Here is a 21,749-nt window from a genome sequence, read left to right as displayed (position 1 = left end):
CAAAATCGTCACTATCTGACTGCTGGTCTATTTCGCCCTCCTCACCCTCATTCGCAGTGAGGTCTAGCATAGCAGAAACTGGCAAATCATAAGACAAAAGAAACTTATCCTTTCCACCCAAGGTGGACTTGGACTTTTGGTAAGATTGAGACCCCTCCGGTAACTCTAGCGGTCTCATCTTAGACTCAGATCTTGCCGCATCCCGCTCTTGACGAGTGGCAGCCAATTCTGATTGCAATCCAACCAGGACATTTGCAAGCATAGCCCATGGAAGGTCCGGAGATGAAACTGGCTTTAAAACCGGAGTGGAAATTGTATTTGTAGCTGAATTCACAAAACATACTGTACATGTGGTAGATCCATCAGGCAACACACTTTTACAGACATGGCAGGGAAATTGCTTTTTAGTCTTTGCTGGTGCCTTACTCATTATGCAGACAGACAATACAAACACAGACAATTTGCACGACTCAGTAAATAGCACTAAGGTTCTTGTGTGTGTGTATATATATATATATATATATATATATATATATATATATATATATATATATATATATAAGTGCAGTGCACGCCAGTAATATGAAAAACCTGATCCCAAATTCCCCTAACACCCCTGCGCCTTAGTGAAGTAGAGATGTAGTATAGGAACTCTGGAAACAGACAGGAAAAAAAAACAGCTAGCATGGTTAAATATGCCAAGTTTCCAGTATAACACAAAATGCAGATTATCCCCACTAAACTGCATATATATATATCCTGATACCAAGGCTTAATAGCCTACTAAAAACCCCTGCAGCGCTGCTGCTAAGTGCATTTTCTATGTGCCTCCCCCCCCCCCTTCATGCTCCGTGTACTGCTCTCGGTACACGGAGCCGGGCTTACATGCGGCTGAGAAGAGGCCGGGAGGCAGCTAGCGGGAGCCGGGGAGCACACAGCATAGAGCCGTGGAGCAGCCTATGCACGCGAGGCTCCGGGTATCGGCAGCGGCGCTGGAAGCGGCGGCCGGGAGGCGGCTAGCGGGAGCGCACAGCATAGAGCCGTGGAGCGGCCTATGCCCGCGCGGCTCTGGGTATCGGCGGGGACTTGTAAGTGGTGGCAGCGCTGGAAGCGGCGGCGGGCGGCTTTCCCCAATACAGTTCCCCACACAGCGGGGCGGGAGCGTGAGCTGACCGCCCCAACCCAACATACCTGGACTCCCTGTAGTGAGGGCTATGACGGGGCTTCTTGTTCAAGCTCCGTCCAGCTTCCTGCAGGCAGTCCTGCACGTGGTAGTGAGGGAGCTCTTTTTAGAGAGGCCCGACACCCACAGCTGCTAGTAGCAGCTTCCACTATCCCGGACCCACGCCTATTGGAAGGGGGGAAGGGATGTGGAAATTGTTGAAAAACTTAGAAAAAATTCCAATGAATGTGGACAAACTCAACAAGCCTTCTTGCTGTGTCGAGCACAGAAAAAACACTGAGGTACTGTGGGATATGGAGGGGAGGAGTAGTTCCAAAATTAATTTATTCAGTGCCTTCTTCCTGTGGAAGCCGTCCATATCCCAAGAGTACTCCAGTGACCCCTAGTGGATGAAAAAGAAAAACAATTTCTGATAGTCAGTTAAGGAGTTTCACACACTCCTTCTGTAGCAGCTATTAGTTGAGCCTATTCAGCCTTTTTTTTTTAGTCTATTTTACTGTATGTAATGTTCCATTGTATCCCTAACTCCTACAGGATTGAAAGTGCAACCTAGTATAAATACACGGAACAGAACACTCCAAATGTACAATTCTTTCTTTTTATTACGATATTTTCACCAATGGAGACTGTTCTATTCAGCAAATGAATCCCAATAAAATAAATGTATGCTTACTAAACCTAAAAACAACAAAGTGACAGGCTGGTACCTTTGGGGGGCTGCAGCAGTCTTGAATTCTCAAATAAATGCTTTTTCCTTACTGGAAGAATGACAGTATCTTTCAGGTCTGTTATAACATCATCGAGGCCGGCGATGTCACTCCACGTTACCTGATGGGAAACTTTACATGGTAAAATGTACCGACAGCAGAAAGTGTGCGTTTACTAAAATATACTCGATATTTATGATTGCTACAAAAGACTGCTGCTACCAGTTACACAATCCTTGTGGCCCACATATTTTTTTTTTATGACCGTTTTATTCCAGTATACGTAACTAAACCCAAATGTAAATGAGATACTATGTGATATTGCATTAGGTGATTGAACAAATAAAGTAAATTTTCTTGGAAATTCAGAGAAAAATGTAAGGACAAATGCTATGTATTTTAATACATATACACTGACATCCAATTACATTTTCCTTTCTATATTATATTAAAATGTAGCCACATGCCTAATACAAAAAAGAAAAAGAAGCATTGTTAAATAGTATTGCCGAGTGTCATGGATAATTACTAATTAAGGTTGATAAAACTACTGAATATTAAAGGATAATTTCAACAAAAATCGTATTCATTTATGATGTCAAACACGTTCAGATATTAACTCACATAGTGCCACAAAGAATGGAGTAACTCATTTCTAAAATAAAAGGTTGCATTTTATAAGTCTTTAATATTTGAAAGCTGCACAGATATAGATGTGTCCTCGTGCATCTAGCCTCAATACGCCATGCAGCATGAGACACCTGGCGCGAGTGAGCTGTCAGTTTCGTGCAGCTTTGGGCGTCTTTTTTTTCTTGTTGTTGCTGAAAATGCATCTCAGTCGCAACACAATGCTACTAGGACACTAGAGGAGACTGAGCTGATAATTTTGGTAAGACACTTTTATATTGAGTGTAATGGAGACTGTGTACAGAGAGGAACAGAACTTGTACTGGAAAAAGCTGCGTCTGCTACAGCAGCACTAAGTATACAGATTCAAAGAATCAGTTTCACACATATATACAAGTGTCATATCAAAATAATCAGCACAGTCTCCTTGAGTGTCCTAGTCGCATTGCGCTGCAAAAGAAGCAAAAAAAAAAAGAAAAAAAGAAAAGATGCCCAAAGCTAAAAGAATCTGACACGACCTGACGTGCCAAGGTACGGTGACTGCAGCAAAGATGTATGAGAACATATCTGTAGATGGATGTACACTTGGAGGTGAAGTGTTACCAGTGGTCTGCCCAATGCAGAGTTCCGGGTGGTTACAGAAAAAGTCGCAGCACATCTACACCTAACTGCCAGAAGAAGGATGTCCTTACCCTTAAATATATCCTTGCTGTATCTAATGTTTTGTATAATAGTTAAACTGCTCTGGAATGCTTTAAGAGACCCAAACTAGTTTATTATGCCAATTCTTCACAAAAAACTTGTAAGTAAGATAAAATTGTTTGACACTAACCAGCATGCTGAGTGGGTCAACGAGGTGGGCCGCAATGCTCATCTCATACTCGGTAAGCTTTACATTCTTCACTCCGATCTGTCTCATTAACTTCTCAGCCTGGAAAACAGAAAGGAGATACTGTAAATGAATTCTTGTAAGCATTGTCCAACCTGATACCTTCCTGGAAGGACTGACTGTGGAGGTGTGGCTGAACAGACTGGCTAACATTAACCCTTCATAGACACACTGTTTTCCATATTTATAGCAAACTCTGATTATTTTCATACAGCCCCTTACCTGTTTCTGGGCTTCAAGCTTCTGTTTCCTGGTCGGATCAATGGCATCTACCATCCATTTAATGGTAAAATAGGTGACAGCACCAAATATAGTCAACCTGAAGATCAGGCCAACCACTTCATTTCTGCTCAGAGGGCGAGAAAAGGCTTCTGCATGGACCATTCTCTAAAGAAGACAGGAAAAAAGTTCCCATGTTATAAAGGTAAGGCTTTCTGACAATAATAGCTAACATATAAGTGTCATTATTTTAATATGCTGTTTTATGGGATTCAGTATGATATACCTGCGTCTGGGATGCCGGCCGTCAGTATACAGACAGCGGCATCCCGGCTACCAGTATGCTGGCAGCGGAGCGAGCGCTAGAAAACCCTTGCTGCACTCGCCACAGGTTATATTTTACCTTTATGGGTGACGTGGACACCCACGGAGGGAGAATAGCCTGTGTAGCTGGTATTCCGGCATCTCACTGCTTGCCGGGATTCCGGCATCTGTGTTGTGGGCCTAATTAAGATTTGATTGCTGGCTAGCAGTTTTTTGCAGTGCTGCGATCAGATAGTCGCCGCCTACAGGGGAGTGCATTTTAGCTGTGCAAGTGTGCGCATGCATGTGCAGCCGAGTGGTATAAAAAGATCTTTTGCAGTTTCTGAGTAGCCCAGGACTTACTCAGCCGCTGCGATCACTTCACCCTGTCCGGGAACTGACGTCAGACACCCGCCCTGCAAACGCTTGGACACTCCTACGTTTTTCCAACCACTCCCAGAAAACAGTCAGTTGCCACCCAACAAACACCCTCTTCCTGTCAATCTCCTTATGATCGGCTGTGTGAATGGATTCTTCGTAAAACCCATTGCACAGTAGCAATCCGCTTTGTACCCGAGCGACGCGCCTGTTCATTGCGGTGCATACGCATGCACAGTTCTGACCTGACCGCAGCACAGCGAAAAAAGCTAGTGTGCAATCAGGTCTGAATGACCCCCACTGGCGGTATGCTAACCACTTCCCATTTTATGTATACAATGGAACTTTACAACATATTTGATAAAAAAAAAAAAAAAATGAAAGTGACAATATCTAGCCATCGACTGCAATCATCTTTACAAAGTGGACTAAACGAGCGTTTGTGATGCTGCAGTGGTGCTAGGGGTTGTGCATGAGAATGAATCAAGAGTCACAAACATGGAACTTAGAAGTATACAGTGCTCTACTGTACATTCAGTGGCACATATAACAAGAATTGGATAGTTGTATGGCTGTCACATCAGTACATGAGTGGATATTGGTTAACCCATTCAGGTATTCCTTAAGTACATGCTTCAAAAGGTTCATCTCCTTTTGATGGGTGAGAGGTGTTCCAGGTTACTTGCCAAAGGGTGTGGAGTCTTAATAAGGCGGTATAATAAGTAAGCACGTGTATCGATTCATTACAGCTGTATAAGGCTTGCTATAGATTCCACTGAATGTAAGTGCAACTTGTGTTTTCTTACATCACCAAAGTTTGGACTCTATGGGGTATTTTTTACTAAAGTGATGTTTCCCATAGCCACCAAACAGAGTCTACTTATTTATCTAGCACCTTCTAGAAGATAATGGCTAGAATATGATTGGTTGCATTGGGCGACATCTCCACTTCTAAAAACCCACACTTTAGTAAATCTACCCTTCTGTCCCACAAAGCTAGGGTAAGTATAATGTGAATGTTCTGCAACAACTAGGCTTGTTTACCTAATTCCCTTAGGGATTTGTCTGTTAATCTAATTTTATTGCGCAATTAACAGGCAACCTTTTCTAAAGTACAAAAAGCGGATACGTAGAAGCAATTTGTATGCCCATCCTTTCTGTTTCCGGATCAGTTAAGAACTAAAGTTTCTGCCTTCATTCTGATTTTCAATCAGTAATTCTACTGTGTTATCAATGAATTTCAGTTGTACGCTATCAATTACACGCCATTATTTCATCACTGGGAAGTGTTACTTCCTCAATATCATAGCAAAATGCTAACACCATGCCAAGGAGATCAGCCATTACTACAGCTTATCAGTCTGGAATTGTTATAAGACTATCCCTCAAGCAACTTAAAGTCCATAATTTAACCAAGAAAAAAAAATAACAAACCGAGAACACGGAGAATAATCTTCCCTGTGTTCAATAAAGTACATTGTATGTATGAAATTCATTACAGGTTGAGTATCCCATATCCAAATATTCTGAAATACGGAATATTCCGAAATACGGAATTTTTTGAGTGAGAGTCAGATAGTGAAACCTTTGTTTTCTGATGGCTCAGTGTACACAAACTTTGTTTAATACACAAAGATATAAAAAATATTTCATTAAATGACCTTCAGGCTATAAGGTGTATATGAAGCATAAATGAATTGTGTCTATGTACACACTTTATTTAATACACAAAGTTATTAAAAATATTGGCTAAAATGACCTTCAGGCTGTGTGTATAAGGTGTATATGAAACAAATGCATTCTGTGCTTAGACTTGTGTCCCATCACCATGATATCTCATTATGGTATGCAATTATTCCAAAATACAGAATAATCCAATATCCAAAATACTTCTGGTCCCAAACATTTTGGATAAGGGATACTCAACCTGCATATAGGCATAATAGAAAGATCGATGGTTTGACTGATTCAGTATCTCAGCGAATTCACCAGAAGACTGGAAAGTATTATGCACAGAGGAGTCACCAACAACCCAAAAGCTATATCCACGGATCTACAGGTAAGTAACATCACGGTCAAAGTCATAACTACCATCAGAAAAATACAAGGCTTTCATGGAAGGGTAGACAAAAGAATTCCAGCTCCCCCTCCCCCCACACAAAAAAAAAATATCACAGAACAGGGTAGGTTTGCAAAAAAACATTTGAAAACACAAAATTTCTGGCATAGTGTCTTCTGAACAGACAAGTTCAAAGTGGAGTTACTTGGCCTCAATGCAGAATGCCATATTTTGCGATTAAAAAACAAAACAAAACAAAAAAAAACCCACAGCGTATAACCACACAACCCTCATATCAACTGCCAAGCAGTGTAAAAAATAAGAATTTACTCACCGGTAATTCTATTTCTCGTAGTCCGTAGTGGATGCTGGGAACTCCGTAAGGACCATGGGGAATAGACGGGCTCTGCAGGAGACTGGGCACTCTAAAAGAAAGATTAGGTACTATCTGGTGTGCACTGGCTCCTCCCTCTATGCCCCTCCTCCAGATTTCAGTTAAGGAAACTGTGCCCGGAAGAGCTGACACAACAAGGAAAGGATTTGGAATCCAGGGTAAGACTCATACTAGCCACACCAATCACACCGTACAACTTGTGATAACCATACCCAGTTAACAGTATGAACAACAACTGAGCCTCAGTAACAGATGGCTCATAACAATAACCCTTTAGTTAAGCAATAACTATATACATGTATTGCAGAGAGTCCGCACTTGGGACGGGCGCCCAGCATCCACTACGGACTACGAGAAATAGAATTACCGGTGAGTAAATTCTTATTTTCTCTGACGTCCTAGTGGATGCTGGGAACTCCGTAAGGACCATGGGGATTATACCAAAGCTCCCAAACGGGCGGGAGAGTGCGGATGACTCTGCAGCACCGCATGAGCAAACTCAAGGTCCTCCTCAGCCAGGGTATCAAACTTGTAGAACTTAGCAAACTTGTTTGACACCGACCAAGTAGCAGCTCGGCAAAGCTGTAAAGCCGAGACCACTCGAGCAGCCGCCCAAGAAGAGCCCACCTTCCTTGTGGAATGGGCTTTTACCATTTTGGATGCGGCAATCCAGCCGCAGAGTGAACCAGCTGAATCGTGCTATAGATCCAGCGAACAATAGTCTGCTTCGAAGCAGGAGCGCCAACCTTGTTGGCTGCATACAGAATAAACAGCGAGTCAGACTTTCTGACTCCCGCCTTTCTGGAAACATAAATTTTCAAAGCCCGGACTACGTCCAGCAACTTGGAATCCTCCAAGTCCCTAGTAGCCGCAGGCACCACAATAGGCTGGTTCAAATAAAACGATGATACCACCCTAGGAAGAAATTGGGGACGAGTCCTCAATTCTGCCCTGTCCATATGGAAGATCAGATAAGGGTTTTTACATGACAAAACCGCCAATACTGACACACGCCTAGCCGAAGCTAAGGCCAATAGCATGACCACTTTCCACGTGAGATATTTTAGCTCCATGGTCTTAAGTGGCTCAAACCAGTGGGATTTCAGGAAATCCAACACGTTAAGATCCCAAGGTGCCACAAAAGGAGGCTGCATATGCAGCACCCCCGGAACAACGTCTGAACTTCAGGCAGTGAAGCCAGTTCATTTTTAGAGAAAATGTATAGGGCCGAAATTGTGACATTTATGGATCCTAATTTTAGGCCCATAGTCACTCCTGACTGTAGGAAGTGCAGGAATCGACCCCGCTGGAATTCCTCTGTAGGGCCTTCCCGGCCTCACACCAAGCAACCTATTTTCGCCATATACAGTGAAAAAGCCTTGCTGTCACGTCTTTCCTAGCCTTTATCAGCGTAGGAATAACTGCATCCGGAATGCCCTTTTCCGCTAGGATCCGGCGTTCAACCGCCATGCCGTCAAATGCAGCCGCGGTAAATTTTGGAACAGACAGGGCCCCTGTTGCAACATGTCCTGTCTGAGAGGCAGAAGCCCTGAGTCCTCTGAGAGCATTTCCTGCAGCTCTGGGTACCGAGTCCTTCTTGGCCAATTCGGAGCAAAGAATATTGTTTTCACTCCTCCTTTTATTACAATTATCAGCCCTTGGGTATGAGAGGAAGAGGAGGGAATACAGAGACCGACTGGAACACCCACGATGTTACTAGTGCGACCACAGCTATCACCTGAGGGTCCCTTGACCCGGCGTAAAACCTTTTTTAGCTTTTTATTGAGGTGGGACGCCATCTAGTCCACCTTAGGCAGTTCCCATCAATTTGCAAACTGCGTGAAGACTTCCTGATGAAGTCCCCACTTTCCCGGGTGGAGGTCGTGCCTGCTGAGGAAGTCTGCTTCCCAGATGTCCACTCCCGGAACGAACACTGCTGAAAGTGCGCTTACTTGATTCTCCGCCCAGCGAAGAATTCTGGTGGCTTCTACCCTCGCCACCCTGCTCCTTGTGCCGCCCTGGCGGTTTACATGAACCTCTGCGGTCTAACTGGATCAGAACCGGTTGGTCGCGAAGCAGGATCTCCGCTTGACTTAGGGCGTTGTATATGGCCCTTAGTTCCAGGATATTGATGTGATGGCAAGTCAGTTGACTTGACCACAGACCTTGGAAATTTCTTCCCTGTGTAACTGCCCCCCACCCTCGGAGGCTTGCATCCGTGGTCACCAGGATCCAGTCCTGAATGCCGACTCTGCGGCCCTCGAGAAGGTGAGCACTCTGCAGCCACCACAGGAGAGACACCCTGGCCCTGGGGGATAGGGTGATTAACCGATGCCTCTGAAGAGGTGATCCGGACCACTTGTCCAGTAAGTCCCATTGGAAGGTCCTCGCATGGAACCTGCCTAAGGGGATGGCCTCGTATGATGCCACCATCCTTCCCAGGACTCGAGTGCAGTGATGCACTGTTTTGGTTTTAATAGATTCCTGAACAGTGTCATGAGCTCCTGAGCTCTCTCTATCGGGAGATAACCCTTTTCTGGTCTGTGTCTAGGATCGTGCCTAGGAGAGGCAGATGAGCTGTAGGAAACAACTGCGACTTTGAAATATATAGAATCCAGCCGTGTTGCCGTTACACTTCCAGAGAAAGTGATACGCTGTTCAGCAACTGCTCTCTTGATCTCGCTTTTATAAGGAGATCGTCCAAGTACGTGATAATAGTGACACTTTGCTTCCGCAGGAGCACAATCATATCTGCCATTACCATGGTGAATATTCTCGGGCCGTGGAGAGACCAAACGGCAACATCTGAAATTGGTAATGACAATCCCTTACCGCAATTCTGAGGTACGCCTAATGAGGTGGATAAATGGGGACCTGAAGGCATGCATCCCTTATGTCCCGATTCACAATAAAGTCTCCCCCTTTTTAGGCTTGCACTGACCGCTCTTAGCGATTCTATCTTGAACTTGAACCTTCTCAGGTATATGTTCAGGGATTTTTAATTCAATATGGGTCTGACCGAACCGTCTGGTTTCGGGATTACAACATGGTCTAATAATAACACCCTCTTGTTGAAGGAGGGGACCCTTGACCACCACCTGTTAAAGATACAATTTGTGAATTGCAGATAACACTGGCTCCCTCTCTTGGGGGGAAGCCCGCAGGGCCGTCGGTGAGGGGGCATCTTCTCACAGTCCAGCTTGTATCCCTGAGACACAATATCTATTGCCCAGGGATCGAACAGGGAGTGAACCCACTTGTGGCTGAACTTACGAAGGCGTGTCCCCACCGGGCCTAGCTCCGCCTGTGGAGCCCCAGCGACATTGGTGGATTTTTGTAGGGGCCGGGGAGGACTTCTGTTCCTGGGAACTAGCTGCCCGGCTCTGACAAGAAAGGACGCCCCTCAGACTTTCTTGTTTCTTTATACGAAAGGCTGCATTTAATAATGTTGTGCTTTCTTAGGCTGTGCAGGAATATAAGGCAAACTAGCAGAATTACCAGCTATAGCTGTGGAGACCAGGCCCGAGAACCCTTCTCCACACAATCCTCAGCCTTCCATATGCCTCTTAAGTCGGCATCATCTGTCCAATGCATATTCTACAGGACACGTCAAGCAGAGATCGACATAGCTTTGACTCTAGGACCCAGTATACTCATGTCTCTTTGGGCATGCTTTATAACTATATATCTATCACTTAAGACAGCATCTTTAATATATTTATATTGCATACTAGGGTCTCATCTCTGCTGATAAGGTACCTGTCCACGCTGCCACAGCGCTATAAACCCATGCCGACACAATCGCCGGTCTGGGTAGTATACTAGAATGTGCACGCTATCTGCAGGATCCCTGAGAATAGCAAGTGCTACCATCTGTGCAAACAGGACACCCCAGGGGAAGATTCTCAACATATCCTGGCCCTAGTGGGGAAAGAATACAGCCTGAGAATTCTCTTGTGGGAAGCTGCCGTCTCTTGTCTGGAGATTCCCGCTCTTTTTCCTCATGAGAGGAGGGAAATTTACCTCAGCATTCTTCCCCTTAAACATGTGTACTCTCGTGTCAGGGACAGATGAGTCATCAATGATATGCAAATCATCTATTATTTCAATAATCATATATTGAATACCTTATAGCCATCTTGGCTGTAACTTTGCATTATCGTAGTCGACAGTGGAGTTAAACTCCGTGTCGATACCAGTGTTTGTTATTATGGATAGTGAGCATTGAGAGACTCTGAAGGTCTCTGTGACATAGGGACAGACATGGGTAGATTTCCTGTCTGTTCCCTAACCTTTTGTGCAATAAATTCACCTTAGCACTTACACATATCCAAACAGGTGTCGGCGTTGTCGACGGAGACACCCTCTCACACACATATCCGCTCTATCACCTCCTTAGAGGAGCCTTTTACCTCAGACATGTCGACACACGCGTACCGACACACCACACACACAGGGGATGCTCTATTTGAGGACAGTTCCCCCACAAGGCCCTTTGGAGAGACAGAGAGAGAGTATGCCAGCACACACCCCAGCGCTATATAACCCAGGGATTACACTACAACTTAGTGTTTACCCAGTAGCTGCTGTATATACAAATTTTTGCGCCTAAATTTATGTGCCCCCCCTCTCTTTTCACCCTTTGTGTACCAGGATACTGCCGGGGGAGCTTCCTTCCAGCGGAGCTGTGAAGAGAAAATGGCGCTGGTGTGCTGAGGAAGAAGGCCCGGCCCCCTCAGCGGCGGGCTTCTGTCCTGTTTCTGACTAAAAATGGCGAGGGTTTTACACATATACAGTTTTCTAGACTGTATTATGTGTATATATTGCCAAAAGGTATACTTATTGCTGCCCAGGGCGCCCCCCCCCCCAGCGCCCTGCACCCTACAGTGACCGGAGTGTGTGGTGTGCAGTGGGAGCAATGGCGCACAGCTGCAATGCTGTGCGCTACCTTAATGAAGACTGGAGTCTTCTTCCGCCGATTTTATCTCCTTCTTCTGTCTCTGCAAGGGGGACGGCGGCGCGGCTCCGGGAACGGACGATCGAGGTCAGGCCCTGTGTTCGAACCCTCTGGAGCTAATGGTGTCCAGTAGCCTAAGAAGCACAAGCTAGCTGCACGCAGGTTTGCTTCTCTCCCCTCAGTCCGACGTAGCAGTGAGTCTGTTGCCAGCAGATCTCACTGAAAATAAAAAACCTAACAAATACTTTCTTTCTAGCAAGCTCAGGAGAGCCCACTAGGTGCATCCAGCTCTGGCCGGGCACAGATTCTAACTGAGGTCTGGAGGAGGGGCATAGAGGGAGGAGCCAGTGCACACCAGATAGTACCTAATCTTTCTTTTAGAGTGCCCAGTCTCCTGCGGAGCCCGTCTATTCCCCATGGTCCTTACGGAGTTCCCAGCATCCACTAGGACGTCAGAGAAATAAAGCAGCCAGTATTAACCCTGCACAGAAACAAAATAACCCACCCAAATCTAACTCTCTCTGCAAATGTTATATCTGCCCCCCCTGCAGTGCACATGGTTTTGCACAACTGCAAAAAAAATTCCCGCTGCGATCAACTTGGAATTACCCCCATGGTTTTGCCCATTAGCTAACAAATTTGCTGCTGCGATTAGATCTGAATTAGGCCCTTAATACATCTGCCCCATTGTAGCCACTGTGCTCACCTGATCAAGAGCTTTACCTAAAGAATACCCTCAAACATTAATGAACTGATGCCCGAGGATAGGGTTAAAACTTCTCAACTATAATGTAAAGTGGGTACACACAGAGATCCGTTCTTAAAATCTATACAATCTGACTAGATAGCTTAGATTTGAAGCACGGATGTCTCCGTGTGGATGCCCCCCAATGATAGTGATGCGCAGTCCCGCGTGTCGCTATCGCCGGTGCTAGATTGGCCTGCATGCGCGCTGTGCTGAGTGGGGGGAGGGATGTGTGCTGAGCGTTCACTGACAGATCGCTCAGCACACAACTCCGGGAGAAATCTCCCCGTCAGTACTGGAAATTTATTACCGTATATACTCGAGTATAAGCAGACTTTTTCAGCACTTTTTTTTGTGCTGAAAAAGCCACTTCGGCTTATACTCGATCCAGGATTTAGGAGGGACACGGAGGGCACAGCGCGCGGCTCTCCTGTGTCCCTCCTGTGTCTCCGGCGGCAGCGGCGTGTGTGTGTTAAAGGAAGTGCACGAACCGGCACTTCCTTTAACACACACACACGCCGCTGCCGCCGGAGACGCAGGAGGGACACAGGAGAGCTGCGTGCTGTGCCCTCCTTCAGAAGACAGCGCGGGAGCGATGGAGGGTAAGTAACCAAACTGGCACGGTGGGGCATATCTGGCACTGTGGGACATATCTGGCAGCATGAAGGCATATCTGGCACTGTGGGGCATATCTGGCACTGTGGGGCATATCTGGCACTGTGGGGCATATCTGGCACTGTGGGGCATATCTGGCACTATGAGGGCATATCTGGCACTATGAGGGCATATCTGGCACTATGAGGGCATATCTGGCACTATGAGGGCATATCTGGCACTATGAGGGCATATCTGGCACTATGAGGGCATATCTGGCACTATGAGGGCATATCTGGCACTATGAGGGCATATCTGGCACTATGAGGGCATATCTGGCACTATGAGGGCATATCTGGCACTGAGGGCTGTGTACGGCTAGAGCTGCATTTTCCACCCTAGGCTTATACTCGAGTCAATAAGTTTCCCCAGGTTTTTGTGGTAAAAGTAGGTGCCTCGGCTTATATTCAGGTCGACTTATACTCGAGTATATACGGTATTTTATGTTATTACTGTTTGATAAATAATAAAGTAAAATCTATAACATTACTTGCTTCATGAGATGAGGTTTAATAAATGTCAGAACTATGCAAAAACTAGGTTTTATTGTGTATTAGGGAGATTGGGGGTAATCTAATAGTAGGAACCCACTGCTCTCTAATATTATGGTGCCAAGAGCTATTTTACTAAAGTACTGTACTTAGAGTTCACTCTAGGCTGTTTTAGCAGGGCGCCGCGCCCTGCCCAATCTTTAAAAGGCAAAATCCGCCCTGCCCCTTTTGCGGCGCCCTGCTAGAACAGCCTCCTGCTTCCTGCCCTCCCAGCGTGTCAAGATGCCATGCGCATGCGCGCAGCATCCATTCATGCATTGGGAGGAATCTGGGGGAAGCCCAGCACCTCCGTCGAACAGTGACGTCGACAGCCACAGACGTCCTCTATAGCAGCGTCTGTGGGCCGCACCTCCCACTAAAATAACAGGTTGTGGCCATGCCCCCTAACTTGCATGGCCACGCCCCCGTTTCGGGCGAGCGCCAATGTGCCCCCGGACTCCGGCGCCCTGCCCCTTCTTGATTCTAGAAGGAACACTAGTACTAGATTACTGCTCAAGCTGCAACCTTCATATAAATAGCAATATGGAAAGAGAAAGCAAAAGTGAATATAAAAAAAAAACAGTAATCGTAACATCTATGGCCGCCAGCCCTAAGTAGAACGATGATCACTCCCTCGCTACTTACATCTTAGCTGTATTATGTTTTGAGAATTGTGGTGCTCTTTGTTACCGGTACTGTATTTTTGTTATTTATTGACTGCAATGCTTGTTTTGTCTCCCTGTACTGTCCTTTGTATGGCGCTGCGAAACACTTGTGGCGCCTTATAAATAAAATTTTATATTATTATTAAGAACAACAACATCATAAGAATAGATGGGACAGTAAGTATTAAGTAAAAATATGTATTTTTGTCAATTTCACAAATCTACTACAGTGTCTTGATTGCTTGGTCGAATTAAATGGTAAACTCTTGCAAGCAGACCTATATCTCTTTACTGTGTAACTGGTTCTTGTGATTTAGTAACAGATCAAGACTTCTATACTACAAAGATTACAGGTAGAGTCTCCACACATTTACTGCTCCTATCATAGCATCTGCTGCCCTTTATCAACTCACTACATTATACACAGTTCTATGAAACTATTACGGTTTATATTAGCACAAGGTCTATGAAAACTGACACCAGTATAACACCATCTTCAACAGGGGCTGGCTGGCAATTTTTAGCCTGGGGGGCAAGTCCAGAGCACTGGCCCATAAGTTATGGTGCCATCTTAAATGGAGGTTTTTTTGTTTCAAAAATATTTATTCATAAAAAAAAATTAGGCCTGGTGTAAATTATACCAAAGATACTTTATTATAAATTTGTCAGTGCGGCCGCGGCTTCAGCAGAGCTGTGTAGTGCAGGGGTGGCCAACCAATCAGTGGCAAAGAGCCAGAAAAGATCTATAGTGAAAGGTAAGAGCCATATCGCGCGAGCAAAAATGGAGGCGTGGCATAGTTGTCACAAAGACACACCCCATGTTTATGCGCACACCTTTCGGTTTGACGTTTGTAGGAGTATGACCTCGTGTCATAACCCCATTTTTAGTCATGTTGTACAGTGCCACATACAAATAAAGCCCCTGTACAGTGCCACATACATATAAAAACATCAAAAAATGTCTGCCTCTACAGTGCCAAATACACATATGCCCCCACAGTGCCAGATACATATATGACCCCACAGTGCCAGATACACATCTCCCCAGTGCCAAATATGCCCCCAATGCCAGATACACATCTCCCCAGTGCCAGATACATGTCCCCCCCAGTTCCAGATATGCCCCCAGTAGCTGAAACACATGGCCCCCAGTGCCAGATACACATCCCCCCAGTGCCAGACACACAATTCCCCCCAGTGTAAGATACACATGTCCCCACACTCCCCCCTTCCCCCCCCCCCAAAGTGCTGCATTGCTCAGTCTGCTGCTTGCTAGGGGAAAAGAGCGCAGCGTGCGCCTCTCCTGCCCCTCAGTCTCCACTTTCCGGTGGCGTTGATTCTCTCTAATTAGGTGCCGGTCCATGAGCCAATCAGAGTTCGTGGACCGGCAGCTAAGACTCCTGGTTGGCTGACGGTCCGCGAGTTCTGATTGGCTCACGGCCGGCGCCGGGCACTGCAGACTGGAGCTTACGAGCCGCATGCGGAAAATAGAAAGAGCCGGGGGTTGGCCACCGCTGGTGTAGTGGAAGGTGGCGGCCTGTGACCCTTGGCAGTAGCGTTGCCTGGGGGGCACATGGCACCCTGCCCCACGGGCCAGCCCGCCTCTGATCTTCAACTACAGGCTGAAACTGGTGCTATAACATATGCAGCATTAATAAGACGGTTAGACATACTGTGCATAAACCGACTGCCATAAAGGACGGCAGTATAAAGAGGGGGTGCAGCATGGATACCTATGCAATTTACGTACAGGAGCGCTGCACCGCTGATGGGATCTGTGAATTGAAATCATAAACTCGTTAAACTGTAACATGAAATACTTTCACTTTCTTTGTACTGCTAAGGCAGAAAAAAAAAAAAGACGAACATGCCCTATCATGCACATGGACACAGGTGTCAGGATGTGGGTCGAATAGTATTTCCCTGCTCACCACAAGTCTGTACAAGACTCCGAGAGCCCCCCCCCACCACCATACTGTACATGTATAGATACTAAGAACTCTAAGTAGAATAACCAGGAGCAATAGGACAACAGAAAATAAGTTGAATATGCGAGGTACCGTGGAACTGGAAATTAATAATGTATGTATGTATGTATGTATGTATGTATGTATGTATGTATGTGTGTGTATATATATATATATATATATATATATATATATACATATACACATACACACACACTGCTCCTCACCTCTATGTGGGTAATTCAAGTGTTTTGCGCACCGGTGGACACTAGATGGGTCCCGAGCAATTCATTGCTGTTATGTCGTAAACAAATTACCCCTACTGCGCTTTATATAATAAAATATACTTAGCTTAATATCTAAGACTGTAAATGTGCAGCACCTCTCAAATAAAACTTACATATCCAATTAAATCAATTCACGAGGGCGCTCTGATACAAAAGTGTTATGGACTGATATTACCACTGTGGACTTTTATGTTTATGATAGACATTCCATCCCATCAGAATGCCCTCTTCTATGAAATAAATATATAGGCTCAAGTTCAGAACATGGGACCCCCTGAGCTAGCATAACCAAACTGTCTCAGTACACCATACACGTGGCGTGGACATCTATTACCCTTTACCCTTTTCATACAGTAGAATTTTAGTGTGGGTCATGTTGCCAGGACCTGTCTGACCCCCCCATCCCCCCGCCCTTTTCACACAGAGAAGCAAATTACCGGGTCAAGAATTTCGACCTGGTAATTTTTGGATCAACATGGGTATTTAGTCTGTGTAAATGGGTCAACCCGGGTTGAAATTTCCATTTTGCCAACCCTGGTAAGATCATGGGTCTAAGTCCCGGGAATTTCAACCTGGGTTAACCCTCTCACACAGAAAAAGGACCCGATTTTTTCGTGAAATTACCGGGTAGAACTGCTTCGGTGATTTCATTTTCTGTGTGAAAGGGGTATATTTGGAAATAATAACCTGTGATCAGCGCAGGAAGCCTGCGAGGGTACACTTCTAAACAGGTTTAGGGGCAGATTTATTAAGCTCGGTGAAGTGATAAAGTCGAAGGTGATAAAGGACCAGCCAGTCAGATCCTAATAGGCCCTACACACTGCCCGATATTCCTCAAATATATGAACGATCTCGTTCATTATTGAACGAGTTAACGTTCATATCTTTGAGTGTGGAGTCAACAGCGATGAACGATGCGCAGCCCCGCGCTCGTTCATCGCTGGTTCCCCCTGTTGGCTGTACATGCAGGCCAATATGGACGATCTCGTCCATATTTGCCTACACTTCAATGGAGCCGGGGGGGAGTGAAGAAACTTCACTACCCCCGTCACTGCCCCCCCCGCCGCCAGGTCGCCCATCGGCCATATCCGTCGTCGGGCAACTCGGCAGCGGATCTTTATATGTGTAGGGCCCTTTACTTCCACGTCACAGGCTGGGTTTGAAAAATGACAGTTAGGAGCTGACTGGCTGGTCCTTTATCACCTTCCACTTTATCACTTCACCGAGCTTAATAAAACTGCCCCTTAAGGCCCGTACACACTGGTCGATATATCGGCCGTTCTCTTGAACGGCCGATACATTGCGGGACCGTCAGCCAGTGTGTACGGGCGATACGTCTGTGAACTCCGTCGTTCACAGACGTATCGCGTCGGCTGCGCAGCACAGCCGACGGCCAATATATCTAACGATATATTGTTGCGTCGCTGTGTGTGTACGGGGCGGTCGTCCGACCGCCCGTACACATGCTGTGGCGGCCGGCGGTGATTGACAGCTGAACTGGGCGGGCGCCCGCTCGCCCGCCCAGTTCATGACGTCAGTCCCCCGACGGATCGGGCAGTGTGTATGCACAGCACACTGCCCGATCCGTACATAGATATATCTGCAGATCAATTGATCTGCAGATATATCTATTAGTGTGTACCCACCTTTACTGATGTTCTGAAGTAGCCGAGTTATGCCAACCCATGTTCAGAACTTGGAAAAATAAATAAATAAATAATAATATATACACTCACACAAGCTGCAGATGTGCTGGGGACAAATATCCGGAACCTACAGTCCCAGATGATATACAGGACTGGTGAATAAATAGCTGATAATGCAGGACATAGCTCCAGCACATGGCACTGCGGTGATCAGTCTGTATAAGGAGGGTTGTGTAAAAGAAGAGACCGCGCAGGGTGACTGCTGGGGGAAGCAGCGCTGGGCTGCTGTGCCAGTGACCGGCATGGGAGCCCGCTGCTGTGACCTTCCCTCTGCTCTCTTCCCTCTCTCCCGGGCACACGCTCACTGAGGGGCACGCGGCCTGAACTGACCGAGCCGGCCGTGAGGACAGCGGGAGACGTACGGCGAGAGTGACACATTGGGGAGACACGGACGTTATACTTACTGCGAGGTGACTCAAGTGATCCAGGAAGTGAGGGCAAAGCCGGTGGTGTGTGGCGGGCAGCTGCTGATGTGACACCTTCCGGCGGAAGTAACCCCCCCCCCACGTCCCCACCACACTTCGGTTCCGCCTGGTGACCTGACCACATACACATGTGGGAAACAAACTAGACGCTACCATAGTACACATATTATACACACAGTATGGGTGGCCTGGCATAATGCTGGCAACGCTACAATAGCCAGGTGATGAGTCAGGCCGCATCAAGGCGGCATCTCGCTTACTGTGCAGAAAGCTTTTTTACATTTATTTTTAAGTAGGATTTTCTCTTACGTCCTAGAGGATGCTGGGGTCCACGTTAGTACCATGGTTGGTTCTATATCGGAGGGGCTGAAGGGACCTTGTGACGTATTGAGGGGAGGAGCTACATCACCAGGGGGAGGAGCTACGGGCGAACAGGGTACCCGAAAAGTACGCTCGCCACGCTTCGGGCACGGTGGCTCGCTCCGCTCCGCTTCGCTCACCACCTAATTACTAAAGGTAATAGTTGGTGGCGTGGATAGTAGAGGAACTATCCCGCTGGCCTAGCTCCTCCCCCTTGCGTCGTAACTCCTCCCCCTTACGGAAAAGGTCCCTTAGCCCACTTGATTCTAGCATCTACCGGTATCCACCACAAGGAGCCATTGGCAAGCGTTTAATAGTGTGGGCTGGCTCCTCCCTCTATGCCCCTCCTACCAAACTCGGTTTAGAAAATGTGCCCGGAGCTGGTCACAGCTAGGGGAGCTCCATAGGGGTTTTCTTATATTTATTAGAGTTAAGCACAGGGAGGCTGCTGGCAACAGCCTCCCTGCTTCGTGGGACGTTTAATGTGTACACACGGTGAGATCCTTGCTATGCCCGATTTTCACTTTGCGATTCCCCTGAACTTTCCGGAGCCCAGCACCACCGATTTTGACTAACTTTTCTTGAGCTATGGACTATGTGTGCTTACGATTTTGGTTTATGTGAGATTTTGGCTTATGTGAGATATAATTGACATGTGAGATGAATTAGATAGTACACCGATCTAGCAAGGATTGACTCACCTGCACAGTCTATCTTTTCTTGCGATACCGACCTGGCGGGACCGCACATTGGGATCGAAACGGGATCGCAAGTGGCATAACACCTTGCGATTTGCACTAACTTTTCTTGTGATTTTGACTATATACTCAACATCGAAAGAAAAAATCTCACCGTGTGTGCACACCATTAGGAGGGAGGGGGGGTAGTGTCCAACCCTGAGAGGTTAATGGCCACTGTCTCCGATGACAGGACACTGAGCTCCTGAGGGTGATGATCGTTAGCCGCCCGAGGTGACCGCTCACTCCAGCAGCATGCCGCCACCCCCTAACAGAGCCAGAAGATTCCGGTGGCGAGTGTGAATGGCGGCAACAGGGTAGGAGTGCAGTACTATCTGTGTTCCGGAGTGCTCATCGGTACATCAGTGCGCTAGGAGGGGCGCCCTGAGCAAGCGACATAATACCCTACACTGGTCACTAAACATCTATCAGGGACCTTAGGTTACACTGCTAGTACTAATTCTCCGGCCAGTATAAAATTTGAAAGTGCGGGAAGACGCGCCATCTTCAGGGGGAGAAGCTTCTCAGAGCGGACCCAGCAGCGTTCAGCGCCATTTTCTTCCCTGCAGATCCAGCTACAGAGACGCTGACAGGGAGAGCTGTCCCTCCACACGACTCCAGCTATCATGTGCGGTACCAGCGGGTTGTAGAAGGGGGGGGGGGGGGGGCTTTTTATTTACTGTGTAGTCTGTTAAGGGTGCACAGTCAGCGCCGGTGTTTGTTTTATTACTACCAAGTGAAGCGCTGTGTGTGTGCTGGCTCCGAACTCTGTGTTTCTCTAAGAGTACTTGGGACAGAAACTGTCTGACATTTTCCTATATGTGTGTGGGTGTATGTTTTCTCACATAGCCATGTCCAGGAACTCGGTGTCTTATGCTGTAGAGGACATTTCTTCTCCAGAGGAATCCATTCCATGTACCCAGGAATGTATTGTTTTGTCTCAGATTCCTATTACTGAGCCAGAATGGCTGACTTCTATTAAGGGAATGATCTCTCAGATATCTACTAGGGTAGCACATACTAAGACTGAGACGCAGGTTTTAAAGAATTCTATGGCAGTTTGGTCAGGTTCTGTTCCTATTCCTTCTAAATCCCCTAGCATGTTCCTACAGAAATGTGCACTTGCCCAGATTATTCAAGATGACACGGATACCGACTCTGACAAAGCAGACAGTGATGGGGATGTGCTTAGAGGGGCAGCATCCCTGGCAAAGGGGGTGCAGCTCATGATTGACGCCATTAGGGATGTGTTACACATTACTGACACACCACCTAAGCAGGTTGTCACGATCCGGGTATCTGGACGCCATTACTTACCCTTCAGATGCCTCCTAAGGCTGGCTCAGCGTTCCAGGACCGGATCCCGCTGTTCCTGAGTTTCCACATGCAGAATGTCAGAGTGGTGATTTCATCAGCCGCGGCCTCCGCTGTGCCCGCGTGGTTAAATGTGCGCTTGTCAGTCTGGCGTCTCCTGTCTCCTGTGGCCGGCGTCGCCATTACTGTTTCAATTCTCACATGGATTACAAACCAAACTTCCCTCCAAGTGTCTGCATGGGCGCAGCCATCTTGGATTTTGTCATCTGATCATTTCCACCAATCTGCTGTCTGTATTGTTGATTTGCATAATTGCCTAGCCAACCCCTTCCTTGCTGCAGGTATAAGTAAGCTGTGCCTGAGCAAGGAAGGCGTCAGTGCTTTGGTTGTCTAACCTAGTTCCAGTTTGTCTCTCTCCTGTGGTTGTCTTCCAGGTTCCAGCTCCTGTCTCCAGACTTCTGCTATAGAGACCCGCACCAGCATTCCATCTGCGGTGTAGCCTGACTCTCCGATCCATTCTGGACTCACCTGTTTCCAGTTACAACAATCACCTGCTTCCAGCCCAGCTTCCAGCAGTGTACAGCTTCTCTTAAAGGGCCGGTGTCCTTTCTGCAGTTTACCACTCTCCACCGGTATTATTATT

At 46.7% G+C, this 21,749-nt stretch overlaps 1 protein-coding gene across 2 annotated transcripts in view; it reads right to left on the bottom strand.

Annotated features, from left to right (window-relative positions):
* The window catches only part of ATAD1 (ATPase family AAA domain containing 1), a 70,484-nt gene extending 51,705 nt beyond the window's left edge, over window positions 1-18,779 (bottom strand). Inside the window, exons 1-4 of one of the 2 annotated variants that reach the window (XM_063961713.1) lie at window positions 18,675-18,779; window positions 3,629-3,793; window positions 3,350-3,448; window positions 1,891-2,011 (exon numbers count right to left, since the gene is read on the bottom strand). In XM_063961713.1, the coding sequence (XP_063817783.1) occupies window positions 1,891-2,011; window positions 3,350-3,448; window positions 3,629-3,790 (382 nt within the window). In that variant the 5' untranslated portion in view covers window positions 3,791-3,793; window positions 18,675-18,779. Of the gene's footprint in view, window positions 1-1,890; window positions 2,012-3,349; window positions 3,449-3,628; window positions 3,794-18,300; window positions 18,635-18,674 lie in introns of those variants that run through there. The other variant, XM_063961714.1, reaches the window with a different exon arrangement.
* Between the last annotated feature and the right edge of the window lie 2,970 nt (window positions 18,780-21,749).

The sequence above is a fragment of the Pseudophryne corroboree genome, chromosome 3, assembly GCF_028390025.1.
Source record: "Pseudophryne corroboree isolate aPseCor3 chromosome 3, aPseCor3.hap2, whole genome shotgun sequence".
In the NCBI taxonomy this organism is placed as follows: Eukaryota; Metazoa; Chordata; class Amphibia; order Anura; family Myobatrachidae; genus Pseudophryne; species Pseudophryne corroboree.
This window is presented reverse-complemented; position numbering and strand designations above follow the sequence as displayed.